The sequence below is a fragment of the Trachymyrmex septentrionalis genome, unplaced genomic scaffold (assembly GCF_001594115.1).
Source record: "Trachymyrmex septentrionalis isolate Tsep2-gDNA-1 unplaced genomic scaffold, Tsep1.0 scaffold5, whole genome shotgun sequence".
Taxonomy (NCBI): domain Eukaryota; kingdom Metazoa; phylum Arthropoda; class Insecta; order Hymenoptera; family Formicidae; genus Trachymyrmex; species Trachymyrmex septentrionalis.
Window position 1 is genome coordinate 949,648 of NW_017305672.1, and position 26,538 is coordinate 976,185.

The following is a 26,538-nucleotide window of genomic DNA, read 5'->3' on the forward strand; positions in this document are numbered from 1 at the left end:
ATTATAATTATGTAGGAAAGAAAGTAAAGGATTGATAATTTGCTGGAAGATACAGTCGCAACATATTTCTTATAATGCAACGCTGCTGAGATACACCTCCGCGCACGGCTCAGCCATCAAGTTGAGCGATAATAGGCAGGGAAAAAGAAAGCGATGCTTCAAAAGTCGTTCCAAAATGTACAACTATTTCCGACCACTGGAAAATTTAATAACGTATATTCCAACAACTGTAGGAAGAATACCGAATCACTTCAATAGATAAATAAAAAATTATTTGTATATTGCACAACATATAAAGGCTTTTTAATTTGTGAACTATGAAATTATTATATATTAACCGCCTATAATTATATTAATCATCGCACTTTTGCAATTTGGTTCATTATCAGAAATTTTATACATTTAGATGATAGTTATAAAAGAAATTTATTTAACAGAAAGTACTGATCGACACCAAACGTAACATTATTACAAAAACATGATTTCTTTTCGGATTTTGTCTAAACAGATTTCATTTACATATAAAAATGCTGATTTTCTATTTATTCGACTACTAATTATTTTTGCTACAATTGTTGGTTTAATACTATTAGAAATACACACATAATTTTAATAATTAAATAAAAATATATTTAAAAACAAGTTAAAAGAAAAAAGGCTATGAACCTAATATATTATATGTATATGATTAATAGTACACTGAATATTTTCAATTCTCTACACACAAGAATACAGTTTATCATGGAGGTTGGTGTTAATGGCAGAATGTGTTTCTTTGATACAACAATTATTATCGACAATCAGAGAATCATTTTTGATACATATCACAAAGCAAACTTTTCTGGCAAGTTCCTCAATTTCTTTTCGAATCACTCTGTCTGTCACAAAAGAGGCATTATTATCAGTTTTTTAGACAAAATATTCTATCTGTCACACAATGTATAGTCAATCGACAACTTGTATCCAAATTGTATAACGGAAGTGCATTTATTTTTTTTTCTGTTTGCCCTACGAGCGAAGATATTGCAACAAGTTCCAAATTTCGTTCAAATTTCAAAAAACATTATTGTCATTACTATTAATGTTGTCGTCATTGTCGTTGCCTGGCCTATGGATTACGTTTCGAACTTCAGTCGACAGATGACAACCTCAACTTTTTTACTTTACCTTTTAATAATTCTTTAACGAACAACAATCGACTGCTAAAACTGTCCAATAGTCACTCAGGATCATGACCTTGGCAATGAGTTGAGGTCATTTAATTTTTTTTTTTTTTAATAATTTTGTAACGCACGATAAATGATTGCTATAACCTTCCGAAGGTTGTATTTTATAACGTATGGGATGGGTCAAGCTCATCGGAGGTAAATTGTCTATTTTAATTTTAATATCTTCTTAATAAACAATGAGCGACTATCAAAACATTTCGATAGTCACTCAGGGTCAAGACTTCGACAATGTATGTCAAGGTTAACGTCAATGGAGTTGAATTCTCTATTTCATTTTTAATAACTTAATGTCTAATAAGTAATCGCTATATTTTCCGAAGATTGCAGGAAATGTAGCAGGAAAATAAGTACATACGAGTATACCGCAGGTCTACGATAAGTATAATATTAATTACAGAGTAAAAAAAAATTAAATTAAATTAAGTAAAAGTTACCGAAAAAAGTAATTCTAACTGTAACTTATGTCTGTACTCATAGTTAGGCCTTATAATTAAGTTTAAATTTATGCTTTACGAATTATTTTGTTGGTTAATACTTCCTCGTTATATTTAAAATACTGATAAACAGGCCACCTATAATTTTCTATAGTTAAGAATCTTTTCATGGTTCTTATTTTATGTAACATCTAACTGAATAACTAATTGAACATTTTATACAAATATACAATATTTGTATTAAAAATGCAGGAATGGGAAGAAAAATAACGCCGTAAATTTTATCGTTACAGTTGTTTATAAAAGCGATTGAACCACGTTGCAATTTTTTTATGATTGTAACGATTACTGACTACACTAATTTTGTGCAAAGCTTGGAAAAGTTACTTTGAAAAGTAACATTTTATCATTACGCGTTTACTTACTGAAAAAGTTATTTGTAATGAATAACGCACAATGAGTAAAACGAGTAACGAGTAAAAAGTAATGCAAAAATAATTACAATTAATGAGTAATTTTTTTCAGTGACGAGTGATTATTCCAACTCTGTAAGTAACGACTGAATGACTTTCCAACCCTGTTGTTACAATTAAAAATCTTTGTAAAAAATGTATTAATGTAATTATTTTATATTCTTTTTATATAGAAAGACGTTAAACATTAAAAAGGCATAATATTAGGATATAAATTTATCTGTTTAAAAGAAAGCGCTACAAATATATGTTCTGCGAAAAAAAATTTTACTAAATTAAAAAATGAATTTTAAGGAAATATTAAAACACTACAGAATACATAACAAAACTTACTCTTTTGACAAAGAGTAGAAAAAGGCATTAAGAATGCATATTCTTCAGTTCTTCGGAAAAAAAGGTGTACTAAATTAATTAATTCATATACTGTTTATAAGATTACTTACTGTTTATAAAAACGACATTGCAGTTTTTTATGATTACAACGATAACTAACTACTAATTTTTTGCTAAACTTGGAAAAGTCACTTTAAAAAGAAACTCTTTACCACTATGCGTTTACTCATTGAAAAGGTTATTTATAATGAGTAACGCATAACGTTACTCATTACAAGTAATAAGTAAAAAGTATCGCGTTACAAATAATGAGTAATTATTTTTCAGTAACGAGTGACTGTTCCAACTCGTTGTAAGTAACGATTGAGTGACTTTCCAACCCTAATGTTACAGTTAAAAATTTTCATAAAAATGTATTAAAGTAATTTATATATTCTTTATATACTCTTAATTTATATATTATTTATATAAAAACACGTTAAAAATTATAAAAGTCATAATATTAATTTATTAATATATAAATTTATCTTTTTAAAAAAGGTAAGAGGCGATACAAATTTATGTTCTGCGAGAAAAAATATTACTAAATTAAAAAATGAATTTTTAAAGAAATATTAAACATTACAAAATACATGATATCAGTATAAAACTTATCTTTTTAAAAAAGGATAGAAAAAGGCGCTAAAAGTGCGTATTCTTCGGTTCTTTGGAAAAAAATATGTACTAAATTAATTAATTCACATACTGTATAAGAAGACGTTAAACACTACAAAATGCATGAGATATCAGTATATTTACCTTTGTAAAACAAAGTAAAAGAGATCTATGGATACGTGCTCTGCAAAAAAATTTTATTAAATTAAAATATATAATGAAATCTAAGTGGTATATATTTTTATATCTATTAAAGTAAATAAAAATTCTACTTAATTTGAACGATATGTATTAGACATATATATAAAAGATTTGATATCAATAATGGGCGCTAAATTATAATCTTTAAAAATTGTTACCTTATTCAATCCAAGTCATATTTGAACTCTGATTAAGAATTACAACTTAAATAATAGTATATCTAATTAAAAAAAAATAAAATCTATTTTTGTATATTTGCTATCAAGTTAAAATCCCATGAATAAAAATTACACTTAACTTGAATGATATGTATCAAGTATATAAAAGATCTGATAGTAAATTGGCGCTACATTATAATCTTTAAAAATTGTTGCCTCACTCAATCCGAATCATATATGAACCTTGAACAAAACTCTGTTGTACAAAATTAAAATATGAAATCCAAATTGCATTATTTTTTCAATCCAAGGATTATCACGGAAAATTATCAATAAAATTAAAAAATTTAAACAACTATTAAACACTTAAATAAGCAAGAGAGCCGGCTTCGACTCCCGGCCGAGGCAATATTTTTAACAATAAGTTTATTACAGTTTTTTAAGATTAAATTTGGGAAATTTGGAGGGATTATTAATATTTCAGATTGATTGCGTTGAAAGTCCGACAACCATATCGACACGCAATATCATTTCTGAAATTAATTCATTTAAATGAATATATATATAATAGTTCAACATCTTAACATTCAGAATGGCGCTTCGTATTTAAAGTAATGTATTTAACATATAGTCTTATTTCCTTATCTTGTTGTTAAATAAACAAATTTTTATGTAAAAACAATTGGCACTGCTAAACCTAAAAATGAAACAATAAAAACTGTTTAAACGTAATAATAAATTTAATTTAAATACTACTGTTACGTCCAAACTCCGGAAAAATGAATTTAGAGAGAGAGAAGAGAGTAGAAAGGATGGAGCGTAGAAGGACGGTCAGACTCTAGTCTCGCAGGTTTGCCTGCGAGCAAACACCGCAAGTCGAACGCACCCTTTTTATTGTCCGCTTCGGAATATGGGTCAACGTCTCGTGAAGACGCTATGACGCCTGTTTTCTACGGGCGGTGCGATCGTCGGTCCGAATTTCGAGTCAGGGAAAAATCCCTTTAACTCGGGAATGGACCACGTGCGAGCCTTGAAAGGGCAAGGTTTAATGATTACGGTTTTGTTAGGATTTTTAGAATTGAATAACGAGAACGAGAAGAATAATTATTAGCATTATTTATTGTCGTTAACCCAAAGATTAGAAAAACATTCTTGTCTTTTATATAATAATAGGCATATTTATTATAACTAATCTATACATTAATATAGTTACTAATGACGCTGCTGTCTATTCGGTATACTATAATTCGTTTTAGGTACATTGATTCCTCAGGGAATGACGTGGGGACACAAGGTTTAATCTATTTCATGGATAGAAACGGAGGAAGGAGGGAAAAGATTTTGACTGGAACTAGGATTGTATGGGTGGAATTCGGAAGGAATACGGGGATACTGGAGGTTGAGGCTTGACCAGTGATGGCCTGGCGGATTTCCAGAGGATCGAAATAATGAGGGCCGATTGTGTAGGCCCCCTGAGGGATAGATGCGGTAGTAATCTGCGGGAATTGGGAGATGAGTGACTCAAAAGTGTCACCCTCTAGGATCCGAAAGTAGGATCTGGGTGGGGGTGGAAGAATTTCCTCTAAGAACTCCACGCTGTCCGTGGAGTTCGTCGGAGATGGACTTCTGGGGGAAATTGGGTGAGATGAATTGGATGATTGTGGAGAAGTATCAGGAAAGATTCCTCCTGTGAGTGCGTCAGAAAACGCGGGTGAAGGAGATTGAGGGGGAGGGAAAGCTGAGGGTAGCTGAGGAGGTGAAGGTGTTCGAGGCGGAAGAGGTACAACTTCGGGGTGATTAGCCGGCGACGGGGATGGTAGTGGTGGTAGGCGATCCTCGGCCGGTCGACTCTGCTCTTGTGAGTTCCCAAGATACCTCTTGTACTCTTTGTCCAAGAGTCTCCGTGCCTCCCGATAGGCCCGGCTTCGAAGCCACCCTTTGAAGGGACGGTTCGGGCGCGGCACTATAATTTAGTATCAATTATAGTGGTTGGTTCTTTCATATATATATATATAATATGTGTGTGTGTGTGTGTGCGTGCGTGCGTGTGTGGGTGGGTGTGTGTGTGTGTGTGTGTGTGTGTGTGGATGGGACTTACTATTGTTCTGCGGTGTGGTCGGATCAAGCAGCCGAAATTGGTGGTCCCAGCACCACACGGAAGGTTGCCTCTCGGAAGTGGAGACCCTGGTCACTTTTGTTCAAGTCTCAAAGAGATGGAGTTAAACGAGAACGATTCTAGTCGGAAACCTGCAGGATTTAGTTTGAAAATCTAACTGACAATTAATACTGGCAACCGATCACTATTATCTTCTGACTGCTGAATCCCGCTCCTCGTGGAGGGCCTCTCCTTTTATATTGGCGAGTTAGTGATGCCGAGAGCAGAGCATACGTGTGCTGCTGGGCCAATCCAGGATTAGAGTTAGGATTAGGGATATCGGAAATGGAATACAGGGGTATGTGTCTAAGAAAACTTTCGTCATCAACCATTTGCCGGATGTCCAATAGGTTCGAGCCACATGTCATTTATTGCTCTCAGCTGCTGTTTCATTTTATAATCCTAATCTATTGTTCTTCCCGTTCCTCGGGATAAGGTTCGCCTATTTGGCACTTGGTTTCAATATCTAACCCAACGGTTTTGTCCCGAATGAGGGACAATGATGAAATTGATCTATCACAATCGTCAATTTCCAACTTCTAACTTCTGATTTATGACTAATGGCTTATTGTAGAATGGCCATTAGAATTAGACTTAGACGCTTTATCGCGACGAATTTGTTATACGAAAATTGACACGTATGTTTGACTGCTGGAATCATAGGTTGCGTGAAATATTGCTGTGGTAATACAAAAAGACATATCGATGTGCGGCGCGCGGCATGACCTCTGGTGATTTCGTTTGAGCTTTGCTTTAGGGGATCCTTAATACTTACGTTATGATTGTATTTATGTTTTAGTTCTTTATTATAATATTACATTTTTCCAGAGTCACTATAATCTAAGTCGAGACATGAGCGATTCACCTCGGGATTGGTCAGTGTCATGTTTGGGATTGTGCGATGCGTTAGTGAAAATGTGAGTTTATATAAATGTACTGTGTTAGTGAAAACATGAATTTGTGTAACGTATTCTGTGAATTTGTGTAACGTATTTGAGTTGTGTAAACGATCCCCCAGCAATGGAATTCTTCCGGTTTTATGTCTCGATTCTTATTGCAATGACTACATTTTTAGATCCAGCAGGACTAAGTTTTTTTACATGAACCTTTTTTTATTTAAATTTTTTAATTTTGTTCTAAAATTTACATTCTTAATTCTCTGTGATAATCCTTGGGTTGAAAAGGTAATGCAATTTAGATTTTATTTGTTAATTTTGTACAACAGGGAGCAGTTTTGTTCGAGGTTCATATATGATTGGAATTGAGCAAAAGTAATAATTTCTAAAAATTATAATGTAACAACACCAATTATTGATATCAGATCTTTTATATACCTAATACGTATCATTCAAATTAAGTATAATTTTTATTTATGAAATTTTAACTTGGTGACAAACATATAAAAATAGATGTTATTTTTTTAAATTAGATATATTGTACTATCATTTAAATTGTAATTCTTCATCAGTGTTTATATATGATTTGGATTGAGTAAGGCAATTTTTAAAGATTATAATTTAGCGCCCATTAGTGATATCAAATCTTATTTATATATATATGTCGGTATCGCTCACGACGTGACCGCTCGCTTAAACGGAACATAACGCACTGAGAGAGGAGAGGAGACGGGCCGACAAAATCGAAAGTCATACTTTGTTTATGATCGGTATATACGCTTTGTGGAGACTTTCGGTGTCAGTTTGTAGATTCAGACTATTTTTTTGTTTTTTAATATGCAACATTTCAGAGATTAGCCGCTTTCTGTAAGAAGGTTCTTCATCCAGGATTTGAACATCGTCCCATTGAAAGTCATGATCATGAAGAAGTCTATGCTCGGTGATAACGGAGCGGGTAGACGTTTTGTATCTAATATGGTTACGGTGTTCCGCAATTCTCGTTTTTAATTTTCTGCCCGTCTGCCCGACGTAAGATGCGTCGCAATCATTACATGAGATTTTGTAGACAACATTATTTTTTGATGTACGAGGACAAGTATCCTTTTGGACTCTGATGTATTTGCTCATTTTATTAGGGCTGTGGAAAGCTATTCTGATGTCGCCTTTATTTTTACGCAATGTTCTAAATTTTTCTGTGTGAGACGGAATGAAGGGGACCGTAAGCCACGAGGTAGATTCCTTCGTAACATCATTATCAGTTGTGACGTTATGTACGTTGTGAATTTTTTTAATTAAATTTTTTATTCTTTGGTTTATGGTGTCAAAAATAAAATCGAGTGGGTAGTCATTTAAGAGTAAGATATTGATAATGAAAGTCAAATTTTTAGTGTGAAATATATTGTCAGATAATAAAAAGGCTCTGTCGACTAACGAGAAGATGGTACCTTTTTTTTGTGTCAAAGGATGATTCGAATGAAAGTTCAAGAATCTACCTGAAAACGTTGGCTTACGGTACCAGTCTAAATAACATTGATTTTCAATAACCGACACGGTAATATCTAGGAAATTTATTGTATTTCCGCCTCTTTCCACGGTGAACTGTAAGCGCGGATGGAATGAATTAAAATGGTTTAGTAACCTATCGATTTGTGAGGAATGTACCGCCGTACATATATCGTCAACATATCTATAGTAAAATAATGTGTCAACGCTCGACGATATCAAGGACACCGTCTCCAATCTCCTCATCACTAGGTCCGCTATTATGGGTGATATTGGAGAGCCCATGGGAGTGCCAAAGCATTGTCTGTAAAACACATCGTCGAAGGAAAAGAACGTGGAGTCTAAGACGAACTGTATTGCCCCCAAGAACTCTTTCTTAGGTAGGGAGCAATCTCTGGCAATAGCATGCCAATGTTCGTTTATGCAGTCAATCGCCATATCAATTGGTACGTTCGTGAATAAAGAGGTGACATCCAAAGATATAAGTTCATGTGCACCCGTGAAATGTACACTCCTTAATTTCTCGACTAATTCAAAACTGTTTTTGACGTTACTATCGGCCTTCGGAATGGTCTTAAATAGTTTATTCTGTAAGAACGCAGCCAAAGAATATAGCGGACTGCCCATCGACGACACAATAATTCTCAAAGGACAACCAGGCTTGTGTATCTTCGGCAGTCCATAGGCCCTCGGGAGAGACCCGTCACTACAGTACAGCGCTCTGTACTCGGAGTCCCCGATATGCCCTCCCGTTTTCCACCTTGTGAGCATAGATCTTAACGCCGTCGTCAGTTTTTTTGTCGGATCTTTTTTGATCCGGACATATGTGTCCGAGTCCCTCAATAACGCAATCATTTCGTCTTTGTACGCGTTCCTGTCGATAGCAACAGTGACGTTGCCCTTGTCCGCACGCGTAAACACAATGTTTTGATGCGCCGACAAGAACAACCGAGTGTCCGACTCCATCCTAGTCAACTGTTTGTGGACATCTGAAGTGAAGACAGGAGAAGAGATGATATTTTTTAGGATGGGGATGGACTGGTTAACTATGTCCATTCTCCTGTCCAAGGGCATCCTCAATGTGCCACTTTCAATACCCTTGATGCAGTTGAAAATAATCTTGTTCTTGTTATCAAAGGGGAGCGCAAAGTTTTCACCCAGTTGTAGGAAACATTGAACATTGTTGGGAATGTCACACGAAGACAAGTTCAGGAACCAACCGTCCCTGACCGTGGACAGAGACGAAGGGACCTGTGACGGAAAGGAGTTAGGGAGTATGGAAATCGTAGGATTGGGAGAACAGTTATTTGGAAGAACAGAACTATCGACGAAATACGGTGCTGGATTAAGAAAGCCGCGCCCCAAAGACACACAGGTATTGTCCGATGTTAAGCTATACGATCTACGGACGGAGTCAGAACTATACTGTATGGGCGCGATCCTGACGATCACATACACATGGTTCACCTTTGCATGTGCGGGGGATCATTTTGATTCGTTCGGGTTTGCTGGTGAGTTTGCGATTTCATCGTGATAGCGGCGTTTCTAATTGTTAAAGTCTGTTTTTTCTTACAAGTTCTTTTTCGGTCTTATCTAGCGATCTGGCTTTGATAATGGACATCTTGATTGCTCAATCGTATTCTTGAGATCCATCTGAATTTTACTTCTTTACGTTTTATGTTAATTGCGACATGAATTGTTTTTTACTGATTTTTTACTTATCGTTTATTTTATCGCGCTTTACATCTGAAGAGGGCTCAATCTCGTAGCCGAAACTTGTTATATATATTTTTATATTTTTATACATTTTTATACATTTACACATTTATATGCGCCGTTCCGTATCTGTTCATGTATCGTCGCCTAATAATTTTAACTAATTAAATGTTTTTTAACCTACTGACTCTTCTTTCGCCGTTTATTTGTTTGTGTATATATATTTAATTTAATATAATTTAATTTAGTTTAGTTTAGTTTATTGCAAAGCTATAATGAAAAAGATTACATGTTAACAGAGTAATAGACATAAATACGATAGACAATAGTAGCTTGCAAATGATGGATTAGGCGTCAGCAGAATTGCTGTTACAAAGCCTATCAGTAATAAAACCAGAACAAGGCAACAATGCAATAAGAGGTAATAGCTGAAATCATACACACACATACATACACCCACATACATACACACACACACACATAAAACTCACTCACATATACACACGTGCATACACCCGCAAACACACCAATTATATCAGTTTCGTTTATATATTGTAGGAAGATCGTTTATAGATTGCAGGAAAGTTACATTTTAAAAGTAACAAGTTATAGTTACTCGTTACTGAGTAAAAAAAGCAACAAGTTACTAGTTATCAATTTTTTAAAGTAACTCGTTACAATTACCGTTACTTGAGAAAGTAACTTTTCGTTACCCGTATAGAAAATTGTTAGGGCTTATAAAAAGGACTTGATTAGTGTGTCCTAAAATTAATTAGGTCCTTTATGGCACGTAAATTGTTTATCAGGACCGTATAAGGAAAAATTATCAGGGTCCTATAAGGAAAAACTATCAGGGTTCTATAAAGAAAAACTATCAGGGCCGTGTAAAAAAAACTTACGGCCTTGTAAAGAAAAATTATCAGGACCTTATGAGAAAATGTTATAGAAATGAATTTTATGGTATTTTAAAACGTCACTCATTCGAATGCGAACCATCATTCGCGTTGCTTGACCTCTATAATCGTACAGAAACTGTTACTTCGATCCATGAACACTGAATGTTAATGAATGTATAATTGTGATATAATATATCTGTCAATATAATCCTTGTAGAAATTTGTGCAACTTAAGTGAACATCCAGTCAGTATTTTTTTATACATGCTCATACGCACTTTTAGAAGGTGAAACTTTAGAAAAAAATCGGGTTTTTTTTTCAAAGTGAATATTGCCGGAACTGTAAAAGATAGAAAAAAATTTCCGGAATAAAAATTGAATGGCTTCAAGAGCACTTTAGAATTATAATAAAAAAAATTTCAGACATTCTAACAGAGCATTCGTTATAAAGGGTGTCCCAAAATTAACACAAGATTTGAATTTGCCGCTATTTGTGCAGTAAAGTGTTGGCAACCCAAAAAAAAAAAACAATTTAACAGCTGACAGTTTAGGGTTAGTGAAAATGGACCGTGAAAATGGATTATTGAACATCAACAAATGGATGCTGATTTTTCGAGCAAAATCATCCTAAGCGATGAAGCACATTTTCACCTTGATGGCTTTGTTAATCGCCAAAATCACCCCCTAGATCGTGTGATTTAACACCATTAGATTTCTTTTTATGGGGTTATTTGAAATCACAGGTCTATGTCAACAAGCCCACAACCACCCATGCATTAAAGGAGGAGATTCAACGCTGCATCAACGAAATTCAGCCACATTTATGCAAAATGGTCATGGAAAATTTCGACAAACGAGTGCGTATGTGCATGCAAAGCCGTGGAGGCCATTTGCCCGATATGTTATTCCACAAATAACCCTATCCTATGTACTTTATGATTCAATAAAAAAATAACAATCAAAAGACTAAAAACTGTGTTTTCTATTTAATTCAAATCTTGCGTTAATTTTGGGACACCCTTTATTATAACTATAGCTTTAATTGGAAGAATATAAAAATATTAGACTCAGAATCGAATTATAATAAAAGACTTATTTCGGAAATATTACATATTATAGAGTAGGTCAATAGTATAATTTTAAAAAAAGATATAGAATCTAATGACCTATACCATAGTATGTTTATCTGTTGAGTACCTTTGTTAACAACGAAACGTTAGCGAGTAGTATGTTTCTCTCTGTTCGTCCAATATCGTCGCACATAAGCAGCAGCATTTGCGATTTATTGTCTGTCCGGTGAAGATCGTTCACATCATTATTAAGAGATATTATATATTTAAAGATATTAATTAAATTAAGGAAGGAAGGGTTATGGGGAATAGAACCTTTTTGATTACTGTATTATTGTAAGTAATTGCATTATTGGGATAACTACAATCCTTCAATGTTTTTTACGTTCTTTTTTAACAAGTGACTGTATTGCGACATTATAACAATATTATCATTTTAAACTTTTAAATTTCACGTTATGTTATACACGTTATTTTATTTAACTTCAAAAACTATTATACTTACTTTACATAAATTATTATTTTTAATTTTTGTTTAACTTCACAAATTATTATAAAAATTAACGCAATGTGTACAACTCTGTGACACTTAGTAATTCTTATTAGCCGCTCTACACCACGTGGATGTTACATCTTTATATGTGTTCGTATATACGAATATACAACCATCTTATACAACTGGAAATAATGTTACCATTAAGTAAATGACTGGACTTTCTTTTCTGATAACATTGACTACCCTTTTTCGTGGTTAACCAAAGAGTTGATTTGAATCTACAATTTATATATAATATATTTTTATAATTTGACTCAGTATAACATGATTTAATTTGCAACATATTGGTATGGCAACATAGTGGATGAGATGATCCGATTAATACATTTTTTATACTATTACAAAAATTAATTTATAAGTTTTTAATATGTTCATATAAATTATTAACGATTTTTATTTCATTTAAACACGGCCGATGAAGACTTAGTATGATCAAAACCGTGAAATGATAATAAAAGAATAATAAAAGTTAGTAGGGGTTATAGGCGGGTTCTGGCTCAAAGGAGCTAGAGGGGGGTGCGGGGCGCGGAAGGTACTTGTAGGCACGGGGGGTACTCGTTGGCGCGGAGGAAGGCTCGGGAGGGGAGGAAAGCGCGGGAAGATCCTAGCGGCATCGTTGTTTACATAAACATAGGACCTCGGTCGATTGATTACAATGCGTTTCTTATTTTTTTCGTCATCCGCCACCGCTGCCGCCGCGGATCCGCGTCCACCCCAAAAAGTGTGTAGATAACAAGGGCTCGTATGCTAGAGAAAGATAGAGCGCGACGATATTAGAGCGCATAATATGATATGAGTGAAGAAAGGATGGAAGAAATAAATTAATAGAATCCTCTTTTTTATGACGCAGTTTTTTTCAATACGGTTTTTTATTAGAACGACGACGTATAGGATGGATGGATGGATGAAAATAAAGAGTAAAATAAAGTACATATATAAAATGATGTAAACGAAAATTTTTTATTCACATCTTATTACACTTATTTTTTCTTATACGTATTAAAAACTAAAGCTAATAGCTCGCAATCGCTGACGTTCATTGAAGAAGTCGCTGTCGCGTAATTTTACAATATAGCTCTTATTATATAGTTCTTACAATATTTATAAACAGGATCTTAATTTAATTTAATTTAATTTAATTAATTTCAAATCCTTCGAATTTTAAGCACCTGCTTCCGATTAGCAATAAAATGTACATTTACTTTTCACACTGTTTACAATATTAGCTAAAGCATAAACTATTAACTCACATTCTATATTTGATTTGTTATTATAAATTTTGCGCAAAAAGTCTACAGTATTACATTTATCGATAATACAATTTTCATCTAAAGTGTTACAAAATATTTAAATTGACGACATACGTACTCGTATACTGGTATACGAGGGGGGACCCATAAGTTCCGGGAATTACGCTGTGGTGGGGAGGGAGAGTGGGGGAACCTATTGTTTGACCACATGTCCGTTAGTGTCACGCCACTTGCGTCAGTGTGCGAAGTTGTGTCGCTGTGAGTGCATCGGTTCGCCTGTGAGATTTTTTTTAGTAAAACAACTTTTTACATTTCGGCGAAAACGTAATGGCAGATTGTCGAGAACAACGCGCGACTGTGAAATTTTGTTTCCTGTTGGGGAAATCGGCCGCGGAAACTATCGTAATGCTTAAGACTGCTTATGGGGATGCTGCCTTAAGTAAAACCAGAGTTTACGATTGGTTTTCACGTTTTAAAAATGGAGAAATGTCTATTGAAGACCAATTTCGTTCAGGACGCCCCTCAACGTCAAGAACTGATGAAAACCTCGACAAAATCAATGCCCTTGTTCGTGAAGACCGTCGCCGAACCATTGATCAACTCTGTGAGATGTCGGGAATTTCATGGAGTTCAATTCAGAGAATTTTATCCGAAGATTTGCACATGAGAAGGGTTGCAGCCAAATTCGTCCCGCGACTTCTCACAGACGAGCAAAGGGAGCGTCGACTTCAGGCATGTTTTGAGCTTCAAAATCAGCTCGAAGAGGACCCTGAATTTTTTTCCAAGGTGATTACTGGTGATGAATCGTGGTGCTATGGATACGATCCCGAAACAAAGCAGCAATCAAGACAGTGGAAGACAGCTGGCTCTCCTCGTCCCAAAAAAGCTCGCCAAGTGAAGTCAAACATCAAGACAATGCTCATTTGTTTCTTCGATTGCAGAGGTGTTGTGCACGCGGAGTTCGTTCCCCCGGGTCAAACTGTCAACCAGAAGTTCTACTTGGAGGTTTTGAAAAGATTGAGGGAGAGTATCCGGAAGAAAAGGGCAGATCTTTGGCGCACAGGCGACTGGTTCTTCCATCATGACAACGCGCCGGCCCACACCGCCCTTTCCGTGAAGCAATTTTTGACCAAAAACGCCATGACACCAATTGTCCACCCCCCATACTCACCGGATCTAGCCCCCTGTGACTTCTTTTTGTTCCCCAAATTCAAAAGGAATATGAAAGGAAAGCGTTTTGCCACTGTGGAGGAGGTGAAACAAAAATCGCTGGAAGGCTTAAAGGACATCCCGATGAGTGAATTTAAAAACTGTTTTGAACAATGGAAGAATCGTTTGGAGAAGTGCGTTGTGGTCAATGGCGAATACTTTGAAGGTGATTAAAATTTGGTGTTAAAATATTGAGAAATAAAGAAGTTATGACGAAATTCCCGTTTTTTTTGGGTCCCCCCTCGTATATAGATACGAGATGTGTTCAAAAAATATCGAACCTTTGATCGGCAAAAATACATTTATTCATACACAATACATTTACTCTAATCTCCTTCAGGGGACTACTTTGAAGGAGATTAGAGTAAATGTATTGTGTATGAATAAACTTTTGCTGACCAAAGGTTCGATTTTTTTAGCACATCTTGTATATACCAAGCAGATATAAATCAGATGGTGTTTATACCAGCGTGTGCTGCTTGGTACAGCGTGGCACTAAAACACTAACCAGAGCCTCCTCAAATTTCCAAATTTATTTTGCGTCTCCAAAATTCCTTTTCATATGTTATATACAATCAATTTATGTAAAGAAAGAAATATACTTTTTTGACCTCCATTATTTTTTCTTAATAATTTTTGGGTTTTTAGCTTTTCAGTAAAATTAATCTCCTGTAAAAACGTTTGTACTAAATTGATATTTGACGAATTTTTAGTTTAAAGTTATAAGGAATAAATCTTAAGTAGCATTTTACTGCTCAAATTCAAATTCTTATACTTTATATAGCATGAAAAAGAACTGGTTACTTTTGGGTGGTCTTATCTTATAATTAAATTCTGATGTAGTAAAAACGCAGATATTGTCGAGACTATTAATATTTCTGAATGCAATGGGTTTTAATCTAATCTAACCAGGGTAGAACCGATGACGTCATATGCTTTACTTTGATTTCTGATTGGACGGGGTCATGATACTTTCAAGTCAAACATAAGTTAACCGAACTGAGTCGGGTTCAAACTCACCGTACTCGAAAACGTTATCTATAATATAATAAAAATAATAATGAATAAAGTAATTAGCATTTTTATTTTTATTACAAAGATATTGATTTGATACTGAATTTGATATTGATGATTTACATGCAAATATTGATAAGTATTTATGTATAGAAAAACTATCAGATCAAATACTAATGTTTATGTATCATTTATTTCAGGACATCCATAAACCAATTCTGCTGCAACTATTAAAAGCGACATCCGCCATTATTCTTACTGGGTACATTCCTGAAAATGCATCAAGGTATTTTAATTTCATACTTTAATTTCGCATCAGACTATGCAGATAATTCATAATTCGCGATTTGTGTCATAAAATTTATGGACCAAAAAAATTCAATAAAATATCATTAAAATATAGACAACTAATTTGCCAGGAAAATGATTTCTCAAAAAAATTTAAAAAATACGAATCATTAATTTATTCATGACGATTCATATTGTGACAGTACTTGCAAATAATACGAATGCACAACTTCGTCGCGTGCTCTAATATATTTCTCAAATAAAAAAATTCTCTTACGGGATAACTCGGTAACCAAACAAAATTTTCGCAAAATATCAGAGCTTTTACACAAATACAAGTTGAGCACCAGGCACGAGAGAGCGTACCACTTTTTCGTTAATTTTTACTTATTCTACGATAGTCACGCGAAAACACAATTTGCGACGGCAACAAGAGAAAGTCGTTATATATAGGCAGGAAAGTTATCGGAGGACAAGAGCGATAGGCTGTAAAAATAAGAAATTAACAAGAAAATAGATACCAAGTGTATTTGAGACGCAGATTCACAACTGACTTTTAGAAATTAGTTGATAGACCTGATCTTTACAGATTCGGCATCAACGGAAAACAATAAAGTCGATATTAACTCCGGTTAGGCAACCGCATTAGATCTTGCTAAATCTCAGCTCTCAACGAAAGATTACATCTGAAAGGCGAGTATTGTATGACAATCAGGTGCGGAATAAAGTCTGTCGCCGGTATACAAGAACTCGTATACTGACAAAAAGTATATCTACAGGATGAATTATATCGGCGCGAATTGGAACGGATCTCTAACGCGGATTTTACAGTGATTTTGTTGTCGCAATTAACGAAAATCTTGACTGGTTAATACACAAAGAAATAATACAAATTGACTTGACTGTGGTAAGGGGACGAGAGCTAATCGACAGTTAGTATTTTTCTGTGTTCTGATGGATGGCACGTGGCTCGTAATTTTGCTGATTTACACGGCAGCCATTAGATCAGCCATTCGGAACTTCTCGAATTTTCATACGTGATCCACCCAAGGCTAGGACCCTTGTGATCGACAGCTTTACAATTATGGCAACGTTCATCTCACTCAACGGCTCCTTGTATCCTCTGATATTCTATTTCCTTATGGTAATCGCTAATATGATTTCTTCAGCCTTTCTACGATAGTCCTCTGTTTGCGAAGAAACCGTGCGTTTTCTGCTAGTTCAGCCACAGTACGAGTGCCGGGAGTTTCCCATGGATTCACGCAGAGCCCCCCTTTCGGCCCCCTTCTAATCGGACCCACTTACGCGGCTCCGCGAATCGTATAGGTTTTTGCAGACTCTTGCGCTTTAAAGCGTGCTATATATGTAGGCTGCTGGAAAAGTTTCTGAAATTAAGTACTTCCAGTGGCGCCAACGTTCTGTTATTATCATATCCGTAAAATTAGACGTTTTTAATCTATAATTCAATTGACAGTTTGTACCCAAGCCAACTAGTTTTGTTTGCATAGTATTTTAAAAGAAGTTATTTTGTAAGAAAATGGAAATTTCACGGGCAACGATTTTTTACGATTACAAATGTAATCTAACTCCGAAACAATGCATTGATCGACTTCATTTGACTTTTGGGGATGAAGCACCATCCAATAGGACTGTTTATAATTGGTTTGCCGAATTCCAGCGTGGACGTATCTTTCTTGATGATGGATTCCGTGAAGGTCGTCCATTCATGTCTGTTGCCACTAATGTTGATGCTGTGCATGAAATGATTGAGCAAGACTGGCATATAACATACCGCGAGATTCAGGCATCCTTAGGCATTGATATGAAAGCAATACATACGATTTTGCATGATCACTTGAACGTACGGAAACTTTGCAGTTGTTGAATCCCACACAATTTGACCGAATCTCAAAAACAGGCTTGTGTTAAATGGAGCAAAGAAATGCTTAAGAAATTCAACCGAAGTCAAATTTGGTCTACAACATCGTTACTGGGGACGAAACATGGATCTATTCGTATAAGCCCGAAAGTAAGCAACAATCCATTGTTTGAGTATTTCAAGATAAACCAAAACCAACAAAAGTTGTTTGTTCACGCAGTGCTGCCAAACAAATGATTGCTTGTTTCTTCGGTTATACCGGATATGTGACAACCGTGGCTTTAGAGGATCGAAGGACTGTAAATACTGATTAGTACTATATATAACAATTTGTTTGTCAGAAGTCATAAATGAATTGCGTAGAACAAACCGAAATCGTCGCATCATTCTTCATCATGACAACACTAGCTGTCATGCAGCACGTCAAACCGTTGATTTTTTATCCAGTAATAATGTCGAATTGATGACTCATTGTCCGTATTCACCCGATTTATCATCTAATGACTTCTTGTCGTTCCTAAACATTAAAAATAAGATGCATGGTGAGCGATTTGAGTCGCCTGAAGCAGCTGTTGAAACATTTTGTACACTGATTTCTGAGGTTACAGCCTTAGAGTGGAAAAAATGCTTCGAAAATTGGTTCGAGCATATGCAAAAATGTATTGATCTTAAAGGCAAATACTTCGAAAAACAATAAAACCATTTACCGAATTTTATATGTTTTTTTTTTCATATTGTTTGCAGAAACTTTTTCAGCTACGTATTTTGAAACGGGACTTCTATGATGCTCTCTGGGTTATTCGGATTAGCTCAAAAGATCCTGGCAAGCTTCACCTGCAGTTCTGCGTAGGGGTGTTTTTATCTCCAACTGGTATTCTTCTCAGCCATCTGGTATATTTGGAGCTTTCTCCTTTCCATAGTTCTTTTCTGCAATATAATAAAGTTCAGAATGACAGCGCATTACAAAAATATACGAAATTAAACCTGCCTGTTCGGGCTCCCGGTTGAGGTCACTTCCAGCTTATTATCGCATCTTCGTTCTTCACTGCATTTCTCTGTGTTTATTGTAAATAGATTTTTGAACTTTTCTCAAATAATAATTGCTCCTTTAAGATCAATAATACTAAACACTCTACTCCCATTCAAGCACGCGGATATCATCCGGCCGAGGTAAAACACAGACTTCCATCGGTGACCCGATTTACAGTTTTTTTTTAAATATACACAAAGTCTGATATCTGAACTGTTTTTCTTTGGTACTACTACCACAGGACTGGCCCAATCGCTATGTACCACTTTCTCCAAAATACCAGCTTTGACTACTTTTGTTATTTCTTTTTCTAGTTCAGGTTTTAATGCATAAAGCATATCATACATCGGAAGAAAGATTGGACTGACTCCTTCTTTAAATACAATTTCTATCTTAAACTTTTGAATGTGCGAGTTTGGCTCTTCTTTAAATACTTTAGGAAATTTCCGTCTTAGTTCTGCTATTGACTCCACGTTGTTAGAACCTTTTTTTAGCTGAAAAAAATCACTCTTAATTAGTTTATTAATTGCTAACATATTAATATCTTGAGTCTAAGTAATAATGTTCTTGTCTATATTTATATATTATATATTACCGAAAATTTATTTTTATGTAAAAATAAAAATAAGGGAAACAATCTCCAATGACCTTGATCTTAACAAATGTTATTCAGGACATGATCCTGGACAACATTCAAGAAGCTTTAGGCGTCGGCCTTGGTAATGCTAATGCCGGTTACTGTAAGCCTGATAACTTGCAAAGTACTTAATGAAAATGAACTCAGTTATAGTGTTTTGGAAAGCTCTCGAGATAACATACAAGAATGTGTAATGAAAAAGGGGGGGTTCTGTTTAAAAAATTTATGTTGACCTTGACTTGACCTTGACGCCATCCTCAAATAACTATTATCGTTAAATGCATTTTTTTAAGCTTTACAACTTTTGTAAGAAACATTTTTTCTAAAATGCATCGTTTATAAAATATTTAGGTGTATCTAGACTTTTGGCCTACCCTGTATGTTACTTTTACCATACACTGACCTATGATGTTACATTTCCCCCATGACTACTTTTAGCTTAAAATTAACAGTGTCTAACTCCATGTTCGTAAATAATTTTTTATAATTACCAACGTGAAATGATCGATTGGCACACTCCTGAATTTATCTCCATTATTATTCGTTTCTTTTCTACTGGGATTGTAACCTTTAAACTTTCGAAGTTTTTGATGTGGCTAAAAACTTCAAATGATATATCCTACCAATTTCTTGTAACCAACCTAACTTCAATGAATCCTTTTTTGCCATTCCAGATTCCTCTTCTGCTTCTGTCTCCGGGACCAATTCGTGCACTTTGTTTCTGCGGATCGATTTTGCTGTATGACCCTTTTGGTGCAGGTGTAACATTTCCAGTTGATGGCTAGACGAATAAAATTCTTCGGATGTGTACTTGTACATCTTTTACATGCGTTTCCTCAGCTATACGCTGTTCATTACACAATATGACTCAATCTTATTTAAAGGAATCCAAGGGAAAGGACTTTTTAATACTTCCAGAAGAAATAAAATTTTCCAGAGTTGGAACATCCATGGATGATAATCAAACCTCTCAACTTACTATTGAATAATCTATGAAAAAACAATTATATAATCCAAATCCTTCTACAATTGCGAAAAGAAAAATAAACCGAAAATTCTAGCATCGACGCAAGTTTAATCCCAAGAAGTAATAGAAAAATTTAAATTAAAACAAAAAGAGAGAACAGAAAAAGATAATATACCGTTCGAATATTTTACATTGTCAGAGGAACCTAATAAGAATAGACTTTGTGTGTGTAGACTAGAAATTGTGGAATTATTATTACGTTTAGAACACTTAAATATACAAGAAGAGAGAAAGCCGTAATAAATCTTATATCTAATAGCCAGGACAGATTTCATATTCCTGAAGAAAGATTAACTGCAACTAACATGTTGCAGCATCAGATATCTACAACAGACGATCAATCTATAAATATACGACAATATAGATTTCGACAACTTTATAAAGAAGAAATGTAAGTCGAAGAACTGCTCGAAGGAGGCATCATAAAGCTTTCTTAATCACTTTACAATACGCCCATATGGATAGTCCCGAAAAAAAAGAACTCGAAAGAAAACAAGAGATGGAGAATGGTATTAGATTTCCGCGCTCTGAATGAAAAAACTGTCGGAGACGCATATCTATTACCTAATATTGTTCACATTCTAAATCAATTAGGCGTAGCACAATATTTTTCCGTATATGATTTAGCTTCCGGATTTCACCAAATAAAAATGGATCCTGCAAATAGCCATAAAACCGCTTTTAAAACTCCGGGCATTATAAATTTGATTGCATATCCTTCAAATTAAAAAATGCTCCCGCTACATTTCAGAGATTAATGGATCTAATATTGTACTATCAGGATTACAAAACCAGGAATTATTTGTTTATATCGTATGGATGATATTGTTATATAATGCATCATTAGAAGAACATGAAAGAAAATACAATCTATTAATAGATTGACTTCATAAAGCTAATCTAAAATTATAGCTAGACAAATGCAAATTTTTGAAAACAGGAGTAACATACTTAGGGCACATAATCAGCAAGGATGGAGTCAAATCCGATCCTAAAAAATTAGATGCCGTAAGGCATTTTTCGAGACCTAAAACTCTGAAAAACATTAAATAAATCCTGGGATTAACAGAATATGACTGCAGATTTATATCAAATTTCTCGAAATTAGCGAAACCACTAACAAATTTATTAAAGAATGACACGGCTTTCGAATGACATCTGCTCAAGAAGACTCATTTGAGACATTAAAACAAAGATTATGTGAAGATCCTGTTTTGCCCTGATTTCTAAAAACTTTTTATTTTAACAACAGACCCTTCTAGAATAGCCATGGATCTTATCACAAGGTGAAATAAATAAAGACCAATAATATACGTTTCACAAACTTTAACCGACAACAAATTAAAATACGATACATATGAAAAGGAAGCGTTAGCAAAAGTATATTGTGTTAAACATTTCCGACCATGCCTATATGGAGGAAAATTTACATTAGAAATTCACAAATCATAAATCATTACTCTGGTGTAAGAATAACATATGTTACATAAGATGCAAATGTGAGAATACTCCGCTGGGGACTAAAGCTCGCCGAATATGACGTCGTATATAAAGCAGGTAAAACCAACGTAAACGCTGACGCTCTATCAAGTAATTCTGTAAATCTTGAAAAAATAAATTACAATATAATTCATCCTAATAGAACCTTGAATCTTGACAATTCGGAAGATATAAAAATGGTTTCTAGAATACTAGAAGAAACCGATAAAGAAGAAGTATTAATTGATGAGCTACTCAATTATAATAGAATGCAAACCCGAAGTTAAACAAAGAATAAGAATGTTCATCAAGAAGTATTATCGTAGGAAAATGAAGATAAAATCGAGGAAGCGGAAGAAAATAATCCAGACAAAGAAAGAGATATCGAAGAAGATGCAAGTATCCCTCCGCAATTGTCTGTCCGTCTGTCCAACGTACGACGCATTACAATTATTACGAAATCTTATAAACTACATTGCTCTTAGATGTATAGGGATAAATATCTTTGTGTACTTTGATATATTTATCTATTTTATTAAGACTATAAAAAGATACCCTGATGTCGTTTTTAAATATTATATCTATTATAAATAAAGTTTAACTTTTTGATACTGACAGTCCGTTTCTTCTCTCAGTCCATATTGATCTGTATCAGCGAGCGTACATTATAATCGATACACAATGTCCGTCTTACACATTTGCGTTCCACTAAACTTTATATATTCTATTGGATTTTTATATTAGGTTAAGTAAAAAATAATCGCGTTTTTTTTAAAGACATCTATCAGTAAAAACCGCAATTACTTTCTTACCAACAATATAAATATATCTTAATAGAGTAAAGTTTCAGCTTTAAAAATCTCTTTTTTAAATTATACGATACGACAATTTTTAATGGAGTTATGAGCAATTAAAGTCAAAATAATTCTTTTATTTAATTCGCGATAACTCAGTAATCAAAAGTCGTAGGAATATAAAAAAAAAACGATTTTGTAGGGAAAGTATCAAGTTTTCACGATAGGTAATCGAAAATTTTCTCAAATTCGTTTTGGACACGTTACAAATCCACAAAGTGAGAAGAAAATTTTTCGTCTTTTTCAGCTCGTAGTTTTTGGTATGTAAAAATTATCAAACTCATATAAACTTAAAAAATGTGATAAGCTTTTAAAAGTAGAGATTTCAAGCTTTAAAATCCTTTTTTTAAATTTGGATTTCATTCATTATTGACGAAGATATTGTATATACAACTTTGAGCTAAAAAATACGCGATGACTTTTTACTCAACCTAATACTTATATGGACACACTTGTTTGAATAATTTACATACGATTTTTGATGAGTTTTAATTACTTGTTAGAATTCCGGTATGTTAATTTGATTGTGTTTATTTTTTCGTAAGAAGTCTTTTTATCTTTTTTATTAACTAGAACTTTTTCCAAGAGACATGAAACACATTTAACCGTTCAATCGTATGTGAATAATGTCGAGTTCTATGTACATCAAGACTAACTCGAACCGCGATTATAGTGAATATGTGAACATTTCCGATAATTAATTTTATACAGCGATTTTTATGATAAGTTAATGTCTGAAGAGGGCTCAATCCGGTAGCCGAAACTTGTAATTTATTTGTATTTAAACTGAGTTTTTATTTTATTATATATTTTTTCTATTTTACAATTTTCTATTCGTAATTTATTCTTTTTAATTGTATGATAATTTAAAAAATGTTTTTGACTCTTATTTTGCCTTTTATTTATTGTTATTTATTTTTTATAGGAAGAGTCCTCCAATCTGTTAAATAAAATATTTTATAAAAAATAGTAACATAATGAATAAAGGTAACAAAAAGAATGACATCTAACAATAAAATCATTTGATTTACGATCCTCTTTGTTAACGACATTTCAAATAAATTCAAGAAAATCATTAACAATACGAGTATGGTATCTAAAATTATATTTTATAGTATAATATTAATAAACTTCGCAGCTTAATCAAAGTGCAAAAAGATCCTTTACTAATCAGTGCATAGAGAAACATTGTACATAAAATTGCCTGTAAAGACTGCGATGCTTCTTATGTAGGACAAACTAGTCGTCAATTATACGAGGTCTGTTCAAAAAGTATCGCGAATTTTGAATTTCCGCGGGTTACGTATATTCGATTTTTTGTGGCGTTATGTTGGTACTCATGTCTCCCACTTATGCCGACAAGTTCGGCCATTTTGAATGTTCAGTTAATTTTTGACAGCTTTGCTTGCACGTGTTTTGGCTCGTCTTCGATTTTTGCCTATTCCAAAAAATGGATCAAAGAATCTGTATCAAATTTTGTATAAAAAACAAAATTAAGTGCGCGGACGCATTCCGAATGTTGACGGTGGCATATGGTGAAGCTACCTTGGACCGAAGCAACGTTTATCGGTGGTACAAAATGTTCTCAGAGGGCCGAGAAGATGTGAACGACGAAGAGCGTGCCGGACGCCCGAGCACGTTAACAACAGACGAAAACATTGATGAAGTGAAGAAAATAGTATTGGCCAATCGTCGAATCACCGTTAGAGAGGTTGCTGAGGACCTAAACATATCGATTGGCTCGTGCCATTCGATTTTTACCAATGATTTGGGCATGAGACGGGTCGCCGCGAAATTCGTATCAAAATTGCTCAATTTCGACCAAAAACAGCATCGCATTAACATTGCTAAGGAGCTGTTGGACTCTGTCCGCGACGACCCAAATTTGCTCCAGAGGGTCATAACTGGTGACGAATCATGGGTTTATGGTTATGACGTGGAAACCAAAGCTCAATCATCCCAATGGAAGCTGCCGCACGAGCCAAGACCGAAAAAAGCGCGCCAAGTTCGGTCGAATGTGAAGGTTTTGCTTACAGTTTTCTTCGATTGCAGGGGCGTGGTGCATCATGAGTTCTTGCCACAGGGTAGAATGGTCAATAAGGAATATTACCTGCAAGTTATGCGCAATTTGCGCGAAGCAATCCGCCAGAAACGCCCGGATTTGTGGAAGAACAAAAATTGGCTTTTGCACCATGCTAACGCCCCTGCTCACACATCGTTGCTTGTGCGCGAATTTTTGACCAAAAACAACACACTAATGATGCCGCAGCCACTGTATTCCCCAGATCTGGCCCCCTGTGACTTTTTCTTGTTCCCGAAACTGAAGAGGCCCATAAAAGGACGACGCTACGCTACGATTGAGGAGATAAAGATGGCACCGAAGGAGGAGCTGAACAAGATCACAAAAAATAATTTTTTGAAGTGCTTCGAGGATTGGAAAAAACGTTGGCACAAGTGTATAATATCTGATGGGGATTATTTTGAAGGGGACAAAATAGATATTCATGAATAAATAAATAATTTTTGAAAAAACACAAAATTCGCGATACTTTTTGAACAGACCTCGTATACACGTATTTCTGAGCACCGAAATCACATTAGAAAAAAGACGTCTTCTCATTCGGTTATTACAGACCACAGATTGCAATTTGATCATGAATTCGATTGGGACAAGGTGCAAGGATATAAAAAGGAATTATAACAAAAGATTAACGTCTGAAATGTTGCATATAAAAACACAAAAAAGGAGTTAAATTTCCAAACAAATACTGAATTTTTAGACCATGCCTATACGTCAGTTTTAAATACTATTTGAAATTAATGTTTACAATTATGCTTTCGATCGTTTTGGGTCAGTGCTTGTATCGACTGTGACACTTGTTATTTGTCTTCGTATAACCGAAAAGAACAACTGTTACATTTTATTTTTTTCATTTGACGAAAAAATTATTTGGATTACTCTTGTTATTTCATCTAATTGTCAAAATTAGTATTATATTTTACTGGTTGATTACTATATGTATACGCACAAGTTGCATCACTTTGAGTGAGTGCCAATCTGCTTTCTTCTTGTTGGTTCTTTTTTAAAAATAATTTCACATATATCTGTGATATTCTCATTCTTATTATAGCTTCACTTTATAAGAATTCTTGTTTCCTCCTGGTCTATAAACTGGGATGAAGTTAAGGAATCTCTTTGTGGTGTTGGATGGTTGGCACCCATGGTTTATGCACTATTTATGCTGAATTAGAATTATATTGATCTCGTTGAGAGTGACTTGAAATAAGTCGAAATACGTACGGATTTTATATCAACTTTTTATATTTGATACTTTACATTAAAAATGGATATATAAACATTTCTATTGTTATACATGCGCGCCGATTACCGCGACTCTTACTTCCCCTTTCATTTTAGTCTTTATGTTAAATATGAAGGAATTCTTCAATATTAATTGTTATTCTAATTAAGCATTAATTTTGTAAACAGTGCCGTCAACACTATATACATATAGTGCTGACGGCACTATTTGCAAAATTATATATATTTATATATTCTATATATATATATGTATCTTATTTATATATATATATATAT

General features: G+C 34.4%; 2 protein-coding genes across 5 annotated transcripts in view; both read left to right on the forward strand.

The window, feature by feature from the left end:
* The window catches only part of LOC108751579 (galectin-9-like), a 186,522-nt gene that overhangs the window by 12,268 nt on the left and 147,716 nt on the right, over positions 1-26,538 (forward strand). For all 4 annotated transcript variants that reach the window (XM_018491823.1, XM_018491822.1, XM_018491826.1 and 1 more), the window contains one exon: positions 15,947-16,032. In XM_018491823.1, coding sequence (XP_018347325.1) covers positions 15,947-16,032 — 86 coding nt within the window. The remainder of the gene's footprint in view (positions 1-15,946; positions 16,033-26,538) is intronic.
* On the forward strand, positions 13,892-14,773 carry LOC108751580 (putative uncharacterized protein FLJ37770). Its single transcript, XM_018491828.1, has 2 exons — positions 13,892-14,309; positions 14,465-14,773. The coding sequence occupies exons 1-2, from the start codon at positions 13,929-13,931 to the stop codon at positions 14,606-14,608; spliced, it is 525 nt and encodes a 174-aa protein (XP_018347330.1). The 5' UTR covers positions 13,892-13,928; the 3' UTR covers positions 14,609-14,773.